Below are 13836 nucleotides of genomic sequence, written 5' to 3'. Positions count from 1 at the left end.
TGCCAAATGTGCACCTCCTGAGAGTGCAGATGCAATCAAATGTGAATGACCTGACAAAATGCCTGCATCTTTATGAATGTGTCCCCGGATTGCATCACATATTGCATTGTAGCTGAGAACAACTTCAGTGCAAAGCACAGCAAAATGAGGACAGCAGCTTAACCCCACTTAGGAAGGAAGGAACTTGCTTGGGAGTTAACTCTAAAACACCAGACGAGACACTTGTACTGTGCTTTGAACTCTGTGTCATGGAGATTGTAAGGCTCCCTGATATTTTCCTTTCCCCTTGAGAGATGAAGGTCACACACTCTGTCTGCCACAGAAAGTGAGCTGTGTAGTGTAAGTGTTGCTCTGCTGCCTCCAGCACCTGTAGACAGTCACCTGTGTGACTGTAGTCTAATAAGGGCTCTGGGCAGTTTAGTCAAGCTACAGTAAGCAAACCCCTGCTTGCAAAAATAATGAAATCAGGACTGATGAAAATTCTCAGCTTCTGTTGGATGTATCTGTGATAAGTTAGTATACAAACACAGTCTCTCTCTCTCTCTCTCTCTCTCTCTCTCTCACACACACACACACACACACACACACACACACACACACACACACACACACACACACATAGACGTTTAGCTGGAAGATTACTTTCAAACTTGCAACTCAACTTCCAGAAAAGCTGGAGCTTTGTATAAAATTAATTAGAAAAATGTAATAACTTACAGAATATTTAAACCCTGTCTTACATTAAAGGATCCAAGGACACATATCGAATGTTGAAACAGACGTTTTTGTTATTTTTTATCCGATGCCAGCAATCTGACAACCAAGGAGACCAAACACTGTAGTTGAGAAAATGTTTCTTTTCATGAGCTCTAGATTGCAGTCAGACCTGTTGAGTAAGACTTGTCTTTCATAATTCTTAAGCACAGACTTTCAGATACTATTTATCTGCTGGAGATAGTGTTTTAGGCCTGCCACGTCTTCTTTTGTCTTTCACACGTCCAGTTTCCTCAAATTTTTTAAGGAGACACTGCACACCATGCAGAGATATGCCAAAGTTTCCACTCATAGCTCTTTGGGAATTAACTTGGGTGCAAAAATGCATTGCTATACCTGTCAGAATGGGTTGTCTTTGGCATTTTTCATACATTCAACTAAGTTAAAAGTTAAAATTTTCAAAATTTGTTTTGCTGTCTTTATATTATTCTCAATTAAATGTTGGGTTAAATTAATTTGCAAATCACTGTGATTTTATTTACATTTCACACTGTGTCTCTTCTTTTAGAAATGACAATGGAAACTTGCCTGAAGTTTATCCAACTAAGCCATTTGGCTCTTCTGTGTGCCTTATTGCTTCACTGCATAACTAATTAAGGAACAATTCCATTACTTTTTTTTCTCTAAATCACTTTCTGTCACAGTGGCGCAGCAGAAGAATGTATTCCCGAGGCCACGATTCTGCCCACAGTGCATTGTAAATCAAGCGCTTTCGAATAAGACGCTCATATTGTTCTTTCTGCTGTTGTATGCTAAATCTCCCAATTGTTTCAGCACGATAGAGGAAGAGCAGATGTTGGGAAATAATTTTGCTTCATTTCTTTAGCTGTGGCTGCGCTCATCAGATTTGGGATATGCATCAAGGAGAGATGGATAGGAGCCGGTGGTGATAAATTGGCCCAAATGCAGAGCTTTAACGATGAAGAATGGGCACGAGGCAAATTTCATCGCAAAAAGAAAAAATAATGTAGACATTAGTAGCATATCTTGTCTCCACTCAGCCTAAATGGCCCTATACAATTGCACAATTTGCAGAAAAATCAGACTAACCGCCTCCATTAAATCTTTCTTAAAGGTTTGTTGCCAACAATAGTTACCTTTACATATTCACCTTGAGGTCTGTTGTTGGCTTAATCTATTATGCTTTGGCCCCTGTAGAGACGTTTATCACTTTGCTCAATACTGCTCCTACAGAGGGTAAACAGAAGCTGATAAAACAAAATGAAGTACTCCCCAGGCAGCCAGCAGGCGGTGCTGAGTTCAGGGCATTTGCTGTGCCTCCTCTTTATGGGCACTTAGCTGTCTATTCTTGCCAGAGATTATGTCGGTGGGCTCAGCGGAGCCTTGATGAGTCTGCTTTTATAGAAAACTTTTTGTGGTGCATTTCCTGATGTGGTGGCCTTTTTTGTCACTGCTCCTCTGCTGCTTTTTTCTCTGTGTCTCCTCCTATAGCTTCAGGTCCTGTGGTCATTTGCAGTGCCTGTTTGATCTTCTTGCAGTGATCAGAATAAAGATGAGCATTTAACAAGAAATAAATAAATAAAAAGGCCATAATTCAGACCTTTCAGACATTTTGACCATCTGAATGTGCCAATTCTATCTTTGACGCAGCCCACCACCCCTCTCCACAGTTCTTTCACAACTTTATGAATCAGTTTGCCTGCAGATATTTTCCTGGATGACATACTGAGGACTTTTTTTTTCTCCGCATTGTCTCTTGATGCGATCAGCATGGCCCTTCCTTTATCAAACACAGAAAAGACCTTCCATCACCACCTTGTAAATGTGTTCGCTGCAGTCTGTAAATTACAATAAAGGTGAAATTAATTTCCAGGTACTTCTATCCTCAGAAAGAAGAATGAATTCTGTGTTTGACTTTTGGAGCCTAGAGCCTTAAAGTGCACATAAACTACATTGGAATTTCACATTTAAATAAAGTTTATCACTTGGGGAAACAAAGAAAAAGATGAGGCAAAAAATTCAATCTGAATTTCAGGCCAAAGGAAATCCGGTGTGGGCAGCATTGATTTGTTAGAAGAGATTTGATACAAATTCTCCAAAAGAAAGAGGAATATTACATGTCCAAAAGGCATTTGATTTCGAGCTTATGAAAGCAATCATTTCCACTGAAGAGAGAGGAAAAAATGCAATGAAAATACAATGCCATAATAAAACTGAGTCGGCCATTGTCCGTTGTTTCAGAATACGGATGCAACTCAGTCAAGTTATTACTGGGGACCGAGTGGCAAAACTTCACAAGCATCCATATTGTTTTTATTCACCATCGCCTTCTTCTATTCTTCATCATCTGTCTTCTTCTGTCTATGATAGTCCTAAAGCATATGGTTAAAAGTTCTGCAATTTGACACACTGATTAGTGATAGTGGAAAACATAAGAATGGAAATCAGACCAAGTTTCATGTCTGAGCACTCTAGCACCATCAACAGGTTCAATATTGAGATTCCTTTAGGCCTCAGTCCTCGGCCACCTCTGGTTGCAAGGAACACATTTTTTATTCCCCAGCTGGTTGGAGAGTGGTATGGAACCAAAATCACCAGGTGAAGTTGGTTGCAAAGTGGGTGGAGCACCAAAAAACTCCTTGTCATTGATTTGGTCACTAGCGGTGACGTGTAGTTTGCATGGAAGACAACAGCTTCTCTGCAAAGTGTATCATAAACTGGAACAGGAGATTGCTCACCTTCAAAGTAAAATATGTGTCTTAGTGTTGCAACCAACATGTTTCAAAAGGTTTTACTTTGAAGGTAAACAATTTTTGTTTACAGTTTGCATTTTATGTGTTCATGGGTTAGCACAGTAAGCAGTTAGCCAATATTTGCAGACAGAGTGTACACCAATGTCTGTTACCTGTTACAGCAAACCAAAGCAGCTAAACAGAAAGCAAGTATTCTGGGCTTCTTCCTGAGATCTTTCCCAAAAAGTGTGTCATGTGACTAGCAGGGTTGGAGCAATAATAACAAAAACTAACTGAAACAAAAGAAGATTTTTTATGAGCCTTAATGCATTAACTATTTTTTGTCTTGGTTTAAAATACCCCGTTTCTCTTTGCATTAACTAAAAACAATCTTTAGGTTTTTTGTTTTTTTTGCCCATCCAAGACAGGTAGTATTAAGCAGTCCAGCTAAAAGTTGATGCCTACGTTTTTCTTAAGTTCTATCTGCCTGTCTGTGACTAATTCGAAGAAGGAGACTCGCACACATTTATGTGCAAGAGTAATTAGACTGGCTAACAAAACACTGGAAAGAGAAGCTTGCACTATCTCACACAGAGGAAATGTGACTTCATTCTCTGCTAAGAACACCATTACTCCAGTACATTACGTCATATAACAAATTATTACTTGCTGGTATAATAATGCTTAAAATCTCATTATGGGATCTTTGAAGTTACACAATGAAAATGAGAGTTACAAAACCTGCAGAGAGAGAGATGCAACTACAGTACTGAGCTTGTTCCAGCTTATTTTCATCCCTTAAAAACATACATACATATGCGTCTGCTTTCTTTAAATTCATAACACATATGTAATTTAAAATCATAAAATAAAACATGACTCTAAATTGTTCATATTAAGATATGTTACAAATCTCAAACCACTCTTAGTCTTCACATCCATACAAACCTAATGAATGCATTTGGCAGGAACATGCAAAGTTAGTATAAGGTTAATATTATTATTATTATTATATGTGGAACAGCAAACTTTAATGGACCCATATAAAGAAGTGATTACACACCAGAGCAAGTCTGTGCATGCTGTGCATTCTAACATGACCCATGAAAGAAAATATGTGTCGCTATCTTCAGGGAGCGTGTGCCTAAAACTCATTAAGAATGTAATGACTGGATGCAAGATAAGCTTTACAGAGCGACAGGTAGATCATTGCAGTATTTAATGATCCAAGAGCGCCGCGTGCGCTCCTAATGGAGGTTCAGTTCGTATATTTGTGTCTGTATCTAAGGTGAGTTGGGGGGGGGGGGGGGGGGGGGGGGGTTCTTCACTTGACTGTGTGTCTATACTGCTCTGCTTTTAATCCCCGGGGAGTAAAATTATATTTCCAGTCACCGATACCTGAACAACAGAGTTAAAGAGAATACAAGCTGGGAAAATTGAGTAATTTATGAAGCATATTGCGTGTCATTAGCACAGCATAATATATTGTGAACCACATACCGTGAATGTAATGCCGCTGAAGTGAATCATGCACACGGGCCCAGCAAGGTGTAAAATGAGCAAGTACTGATTAGGCTGCTCCTTTGCAAAAACATCAGGAGACATTATTATGAGCCGACCAGCAAATAGACTTGGCCCAGTGTGTAACGTGCTGCATGTGTCCTTGAGAGATTAAAATTCTGTAATTGTTTTCCCTGTGAAAATAAGAAAATTTGTTGTTTATCCTTCTTATGTAGCCAATGTTTACCGAAGACACATGAGCCCAATGGCCTTTTGAACTTTCCACAGTTAAATTCTCGCCGAAGAGCTGAACGAGATCCACAATATTCTCCAATTTCTGCCGCTGGACAATGAGCATGTCTATTGGAGTAGATAAATGCTTTGCTGAAGGGCCCACATTGTGGAGGAGAACATTATTCACTTGGTATTTCTTCCTATGCTGCATCAGTTCATCTGGAGGTTGGCCTGTTAAATCCAAGAACTGCTACAAGTTTAATCATATTAAACTTTTTGTTGAGGGGGTGGAGGGTTAAAATCTATTCAGCTTAATTAAAACATCTGCTGCTTTTGCCGATTTAAAGTCATTAATTGAATGGATGGATTTATTGAAGTCCTTGTTTAAAAAACACTTTTAATTGAGGTCTCTTGGAGCTCACTTGCAGAACCGAGGAGCTTGAAGCGTGTTGCAGTGCATTGACAAAAAGACCTTGTTGAAATGACAGAGAACAAGGTCGCGCCTGACAGATCACTGGGTGGCCCAAGAAGACTGGAGGAAGTAGGGGCATGCTAATTTGCTCCCACTCAACAAGTGTGTGTTGGAGAGGCAAAGCATGAAATGGACACGGTGGACCAGCGTGCCCGTTACACTCTTTGCCGTGGGACCACAAAGTAGTTGATCTTGGGTAAAGACGTCCTGCTCACATGGACTCAGTTGTGGTTACTTTTGCAGAAGAACGACAGGGTCTTCTTTTTCTGGAAGTACTTTGCACATATTAAAAAGTCATGCAATCTCTCAAATTGTACTTTTTTATTACTTGTGCATAAAGTGTTAGTTACTGATCAATGTGCATTTATTCCCTGCCACAGATTTACAGAGTTTCTGGAGCCCTTTGAGAGAGTGATTCAACCAGAGGAGCTTTGGCTCTACAAGAATCCTCTAGTTGAGTCAGACCACATTCCCAAGAGGGTCATGTTCGTAAGTACTGCCTGTTTAACTATGCATTCCTCTTATGTCAGACTTGGCACTAAGCACTTGGTAATTTTTGCGTTGTTTCCATGTTTAACAATTTCTGCATCATTTCTGCACATGGTTGTATTTTTACTGATGAGCTGAGGCCTGAATCCTGGTAACAAATACGAAAACAGCTTTAAAGAACTGTGGTGCTTAGCGCAGCAATGTAAATATCTGTTTTGGACAGCCGTAGGTGGTCCTCTGTTAAGATGAATTTCTAGCCGATGCAGCATGGATGGAAAGTAATTTTTCTCTGCCTCTTGCTGGAAGCACTGAACAGATAACCTGCCGTTTTTATCCAGCATCGATTGGAGGGTCTGCCAATTTTGACCTCAGTTAACAGCAACAATCACTGGCTTCAGTACACTTAACCAACAATGCTCAAATCCCTGAGTGAGTCATTGTTTTCTACCTCTAATGATACCACTTGAAAGAGTGATTATAGTAAAATAGGACAACACAAAACAGCTTTAAGCCCTTTATATAAAATAAATAAATGCATAAATTTATGTATGAGTGTATAAATGTGAATTATGTGTCCCTCAAAGTGTTTGAATTTGAAGTTGCAGTGAAATGAAATATAAAACAAGACCTGTTGAACCTTAAAACCTGAACAATCTGCACTCTCAGGAAATGAGATGTCAAGCAGACCTGCTTTTTAAAGGTGATATTTCACGACTCAGTCCCCAAAACTGAGTTTTAACAGTGATTGCATTCTACCATGCAACATCATACAGTAAATGGTTTCCAAAGATTGATCAAACTATCTTTTAGAGCTTTAACAGTCAGATATCTCGTGGCAAGAGAGCAGGACCACTACTATGTTATAACAGGCTTTGCATGCTGTTACACTGTCCTGTGGCAGAAATGGTATTTAAGCTACAGATATTTACAATTATCTCTTTGATATTTCTTAATATTGCAATCAAGAAATTACTTATTTTAGCATAACATTCTCAGATCGGTTACATGTGTATGTAATCGTTCACAGCAGGACAAGCTTATCTACATTATTCCTTGTTAGAAGACCTTTTAGAAGGTTCTGACTGTTTAATCAAACCATCTCAGCAGGCAAACCTTTGGATGCCTATTGCTCATGTAGCGTACCTGTTGAAATGTCAGCGTTTGAGTGACTGGTGCTCCACTCCATCCTGTGCTGCTTGACACACATCAGTCAACAATCAAATTATTATGTGCAGAAACAGCTGCGTAGTAGGTGGTAAGTTCTAACTGTCTGTCAATTCGAGACAACTGTCAGCTTACGCAATGCAAAACCCAACACCTTTACCCCAAGTGCCTGAATACAGCCCATTAAACATCAACAACTGATCCACTTGAGCTTATCTTGGCAGCTCTTCTTGATGTTTAGAAGCTTTTGTGACAGAAAAGTTAGTGCTTAACATAAAATGGCTAAAGCAGAAGCAGATTTTCTCAAATGGAAAATAAATAAAAGCCGAGCTTTAAATTGCTCATCAGTGAAACATTTGATGGGTAATTTGTGATAAGCACTTGAAAATGCATTAGTCATAGAACGCGCCAGTCGAGCAGAAAAAACACTCACATTCACATAAGCAAGCGATTACAGTTCAACAGCTGAGCTGAATGTCCAGCCAAACACCATTCACGAACAAGATTATTTAAAGCTCATCATCACTCTTTTGGTTTGTGTTTAATTTATAGATTATCACAACTTCAGTGTGCAAAGATCTTCACTCATGACACGACTGTAAATTACCCCACACTCCCACCACCCTACAGTCGTCTAGGAAACTATGCACAACTCAAGTTATTCAGTGTCACTGTTCTAACAACAGCTCTGAAGGTGTGGAGAATTTATCTAATAATTAAAAGCTGCCCATGAAGTGGAAAAAAAGCTTTACAAATCAGTAAAATACAAAAATTGCAACTGTTTCCATTTTTGCACTGTTTATGCAAATACCGGTAGTTGATTATGCATGATTTCCAGATGAAGCCTTGAAGAAGTTAATATGAGTATAAAGTATTCTAAAACATTATCTACAGTAATAATCTCTCTATGAAGTGAAATGAAATTTGCTCCAAATACTAGGCAGTGATATTAATTGTTTTATGAATTAGTTGCTATCCTGCATGAGCCCTAAGGAGATGGGCAAATCTCAAAAGTACATGTAAATGTAAAGAAATATAAACATTGCAGTTTACAAATGTATTGCAAATACGATAAAATGCTGTTATATAAGGAGTTAAAGAACAAGATATGTGTCTGTTAAGTATTAAATAGGCTTACTGTTAATTGATTAAAAGGTATGCTTAGTAAATGTAAAAGAAACAGTTAACAAAATCTTTATATTCTAAAATGACGTATGGAAAAGCCTCCAGCTGTGCACTTTGGACATTTCAGTCTTGATCTTTTTGAATGTCATACGTGAGAGGTAGATCTGGCTGGGAACCCAAAAACATTGCATGCCCATGATGTACTATACTGCCAAAATTATTTGCTTGTTTGCCTTGAGTGACATCCAATTCTTAATCCATAGGGTTTAATACAGGTTTTAGAGATCACCCTGGGTCAACACACCTGAATCAAATCATTAGTTCATTACCAGGCCTCTGGAGAACTTCAAGACATGTTGAGGAGGTAATTTAGCCATATAGATCTGCTGTGTTGGATTAAGGATGCATCTAAAACCTGCAGAACACCTGACCTCGGGGCCTGGAGTTCCCCCGCCCCTGGTTTAATACGATGTTAGCCCATCCTTTGCAGCTATAACAGCTTAAGCTCTTCTGGGTAGGCTTTCAACGAGGTTTAGGAGTGTGTTTATGGGAACTTCCAGAAGACCATGTTGGACAATAAGACCTGGCTCGCAGGCACCTCAGAAGTATTCTGAGGTCTGGACTGTGTGCAGGCCAGTCAAGTTCTTCCACACCAGCTCAACCATGTCTTTTTAGACTTTGTCTTTATGTCTTTTCAGGCTATGTCTTTATAGGCTTTGTGTATGTAGGAACAGGAAGGGGCCATGAATGCTTTTGGCACTATAGTGTAGCAACTTTTCAATCACAAGGTTTCCGCGCTTTGCCTGATTTATTGTGTGTTTCACTCTAAATATGCCAAAATGTACAAAATAAAGATGCTGTAAGAAAATTTTATATGTCTCCATTTGCATTTGCAACGATAATATATTTCATGTATGTTAAAGTTATAAGTTACTTTGTCCAGAGTACACTTTGTCTTTTATTGTACATTAAGTTTTGCATTATGTTGTTCAGCTTTAGTAGGACGTGTGCACTTTGCACCAAACCGACTGCCGTGTTACAAGGTTAAAAAAACCCACAGTGACTTGTTTAAATTGAAATTCAGAGAGCAACTCTCGCTTCACTTATGAGTGTGAATGAAAGTGTGATTACACGTTTGAGCTATTTCGAGGGGATAGTGAGGTGCAAAATGAGATCATAATTGGCAGCGATACACAAACATACTCAGGATGTACACAGCTGAACTAATGAACAGGACTCACAGGGAAAGGAATATGTGTGCGTTATAATAATGGGACTAAAACACTACCTTTGTTTTTTGCTACCTCTGTTGCTTAAGGAAAAGAAAATATGCAGAATTTGTCCAGAGAGTAATTAATAGATTCTCGGGCATGAATAATTACCTAGGTGCTGAGAGGGCCCCAATCTCATATCAAACTAAGGGCATAATTCTCTCAGCTCAGGCACGAAGAACCACTGAACAATAAAGAAGCTTGTTTTGCCCCTCAGTTTGCCTTGTTAAAATTAACTCTGAATAATAGATGGGCTCGGGTCATTCCCAGAGGCACAAATCATTTCACAATTAACCTGCAAAAAAGAAAAAGAAAAAAAAAGACCTAATAGAGTGCTGTAGTACATCTCTAATGTCACAGTAATAACCATATATTTGTCACTGTCTTTATTTCCTTACAGGCAATTTCATTCCTTACTCCACTGGCAGTGATATTTGTGGTGAAGATAATTCAGAGGACGGACAAGACAGAGATAAAAGAGGCTTGTTTAGGTTCGTGGAGTTATTTGTTTGAAATGTCACAAATTTGTTGCTGATTATTGTCAGTGTAATCTAGCCCATTAGAAGTCTTCAACTGACATTTATATTGCATGTAGTGTAATACTGTGTGGTTTGGATTTCTTGTAAAATAACTATTAAAAAATGTCTGTTTCTTTAATCCGTTTGATCTTTCCACAGTTCGACCTGGTTTTACTTAACGGTGCAGATCTTTGTGTTTGCTGGTACTGCACAAATTGATCTTAATCACAGCAACCACGAGTATTTACCAATTGAAATTTTATGCTGTTTGTTCTATCAGGCAACATCTGAGCGTTTCCTCCGCACTGATATGCCATTTTCCACTGGGTCCAGAGGCCTGCAGAGGCTTTGGCACATCAGACAGCATTAAGAAAGTTTAACACAAATCCAATTAAAGATTCTCCCAAAGATGAATGGGGGGAGCGAGCGTAGCTCAGTGCATCGGTCCCGAGATTACAGTGTTGTGTAGAACTAAACAGGCCCATTACTGCCTGCAGAGAGGCACTCCTAGAAGCTGAACGAGAAAGCAGCATCACGCCGAAGAACAAAGACTAAAAGGAAGCCCATTATTTTGACAAGTTTCTACATGATCACATTACTGAAAGTAGCTTTGAACCAATTCTTCCGCAAGACTGAATGAGAAAGAAAAGGAAAGCAGCTGTTCAACTGGGTCTGTGGTTAAAAAGTAGCTTTACCTACAGACCAATTTATTTTTCATGCCAAACTAAAATCACCGAAAAGTAGCTGTCCTCATATTCTTGCTAATTTATGGGGTTTCAAGCAGTCCCTGAGGGTCCTCTAACTCTGAATCTATAAATCAAATTTTCAGACAGATTTAATTGAACTTTCATAATTTGTGGGTTTTGAGTTAGATTTCCCGAGTACCAATGGAAATTAGTTTTTCTAATGTACTGGGTTTTAATGTTTGATACAGTGCAATCTACTAACACACTGCCTCTTTGCCTCATTTTCTTTGGAGTGAAAAGGATTGTTTTTCTTTTTAGAGTTGTCTAATAATCCTTTATCATTCCCAAAGTCATGCTGCTTAATTACGTGATTATCTCAGTGAGGATACAACGATGCCATCTTGGAAGTTTGATTATATTATATACGACTCTCGGAGAACGGCAGATGATCCTGTAATGATTTCTTTATGTGTGTTTTTGGTGACAAAGAATGAATAATATTGCTCAGCATCTGAGTGTGAGATCCCATACCACACATATAGTGACGTTCTTATTTACTTATGTTTTTTACTGTGTGTATGGGGATCAATCTTCCAGCAGAGTACAAGAATGCATTTGTGTTTATGCTCATGTGTCAAAGCATCAGCATCTAGTTATGAAAGTACTATATAAAAAACGAGGCTCTATGTTTGAACACCTGTGCTGTTAAAAAGAGAGAAGATTTAGAGGGTAGCAATATATTAAGGATATGACAATCGATTTAAACAATCGGTGATTTCATCAAATCCCACAAATCACCTTGTTTTTCTGTAAGAGCTGAAAGAGAGGGTCTTTGCTAATGTAACGGCCGCAGTCCTATCTTTATTCATGAGGCTACTAATTTCCTGAAACTGTGCCTTAGAGTAATCATTGGGGCAAACTCTAGGGTATATGCATATGAATGCGACCAGATTTGGTTTGCAGAGGCATAGCCCCAATCCAAATGTAAGTAGACCTATTTGGCATAGGGACTGGTGCCGGATGAATACTATATTAGGGGGATGAATATATTAGGATCCCTCATGGTGGGCTAAAAAATGGCTAATCATGCAAGCTCCTCTCGGACCCTTCAAGCTTAATTAGTGGATGTGAGGTGAATTTTGGCCGAACTGGAAGGACAGAGTTGCAGGGTGGGAATATACATGCGTGCCATATGGCAGTCCACCGCACTAGATGCACATTATATTTATAGCAACCACTTTCATCAGCAGAAATCTGCTTATTGTGTAGCAGGAGTTAAATGGGCATTAAGCGCAAAACACAAACTGTCAAACTGTGTCAGCGTTACGTTTGGCTATAGGTCAGCAAAAAAATCATTAGTGCAATAATGACCGTCAGCAAGCACCAAAAAGGATTTCCTAACATGTTAGGGAGTTGGAGTGGAGCAATAGTTTTATCCTGACAGAGATCTGACAAAGGATGAGGGAAACGCGCTGCAATTTAACGTCCCTGCCGAGACGGTATGTGCCTCATTCTGGGATTTCATTTGATCTGCACTGGTTTGCCCAAATTATCCAGCTGTGAAATAATACTGAATCTGTGCTCCTGTCAGCCACTCAGGAAGATAATTCATGTGTGTTTTGGTGGTAGGGTGAATGGACTCATTTCCACTGCGGACTACTGGGATGAACCTATGAGGTCAGGGTACTAATGATGAGTCCCGGTGGTTTTCTTTACAGCTAATTAAATGAACATACATTTGCAGTATAACACCTACCTGTCAACCTATTGGAGTTTTCCTGTTCCCCATCATGGATGTTTAATAAAGCAGGAATTGCTTCACAGTCAGACTAGGCTCTAAAAGGATGCGCTTATGTCAGTTTTTCTGTGAGGATTCTTTCTTCACTTTTATCACATTTTCAAATCTAACAAGTAACACATCAATCTCACCCTTTGTATTTAGTACTAATACTGTTACTAAACTTAGACATTATATTCAAATGATCTATTTTTTACTGCTTACCTAAGTTTTGTTGGTGTGCAATAGGGCTTACCCTTGCCCATGTTTTCCAGCTTTTCTAAGTCTTTGTCGAAGCTTTTCTCAGCCAACTTCTCACCTGCTAGATGTCCATCTATAGAATAGACATGCTCAAAAGCAAGGCACGTGTCTCATTGTATTGGTGGAAGAGCAGTGGCTCTATTTAAGGCTATCTCGCAAACTCATTGCCGACCCAGTTGATAGCCACGGCTTCAGTTTGAGGTCCTCATTCTTATTCTAACACCCGGCTGCATAAATCTGAATGTTGCTGCTTCATGAAGCTGTCATGACCACTTCATCTGCAAAAGAGACAAAGATGTAATCCTGAGATGATCGAACAAGACACCCTATGCCCCGAGCCTTGACTGAACCTAAAATTTTATCACTACTGTGAGATGAGAAAGCTTATTGCTGGATTTGATCTGACAGACATCTGTTGTATTTGGTCCACGGCAATTTACCCACACTCCTAAAACAAAAGCGAGATGGGGCATTTATGGTAGCTCAAAGCACCACGAGTCTCACAGGGTAGCTAAGCATACATTTGTCAGTCCTACTCGCTACTGTTGCTGCTCACACACGACCCTAACAACCATGTGTCCACCTGCAAGGGAAATTCCCATCGATGTTTTATTGCTATATTATATCAGAGGAGAAGTAAACCTGCCCGAATCTTTGTCACACTGACAGAATGAATGATTTACTGCAGCGTGATGGTTTCAATTAGTCCTACAGATGCTGAAAAATGTCAGTCTTAGTACCCCAACACTGTAAAATGTTCAGTTATGTGTCTCTCTTCCTCCAGCTGTATCCCTGGCTCTTGCTCTAAACGGAGTCTTCACAAATACTATCAAGTTGATTGTTGGCAGGTACGTTAAACAAGCCCATGTTTT

The 13836-nt window shown here is 39.3% G+C and overlaps 1 protein-coding gene across 1 annotated transcript in view; it reads left to right on the top strand.

Moving 5' to 3' along the window:
• Positions 1-13836, top strand: part of plpp4 (phospholipid phosphatase 4) — a 66190-nt gene that overhangs the window by 38031 nt on the left and 14323 nt on the right. The window contains exons 2-4 of the mRNA XM_004559678.3: positions 6054-6162; positions 10123-10213; positions 13749-13812. Of these exons, the coding sequence (XP_004559735.1) occupies positions 6054-6162; positions 10123-10213; positions 13749-13812 (264 nt within the window). The remainder of the gene's footprint in view (positions 1-6053; positions 6163-10122; positions 10214-13748; positions 13813-13836) is intronic.

Source organism: Maylandia zebra, linkage group LG13 (genome assembly GCF_041146795.1).
Source record: "Maylandia zebra isolate NMK-2024a linkage group LG13, Mzebra_GT3a, whole genome shotgun sequence".
Classification (NCBI taxonomy): domain Eukaryota; kingdom Metazoa; phylum Chordata; class Actinopteri; order Cichliformes; family Cichlidae; genus Maylandia; species Maylandia zebra.
The sequence above is the reverse complement of the archived record's forward strand: the minus strand, read 5'-3'. Positions and strand labels throughout refer to the sequence as shown.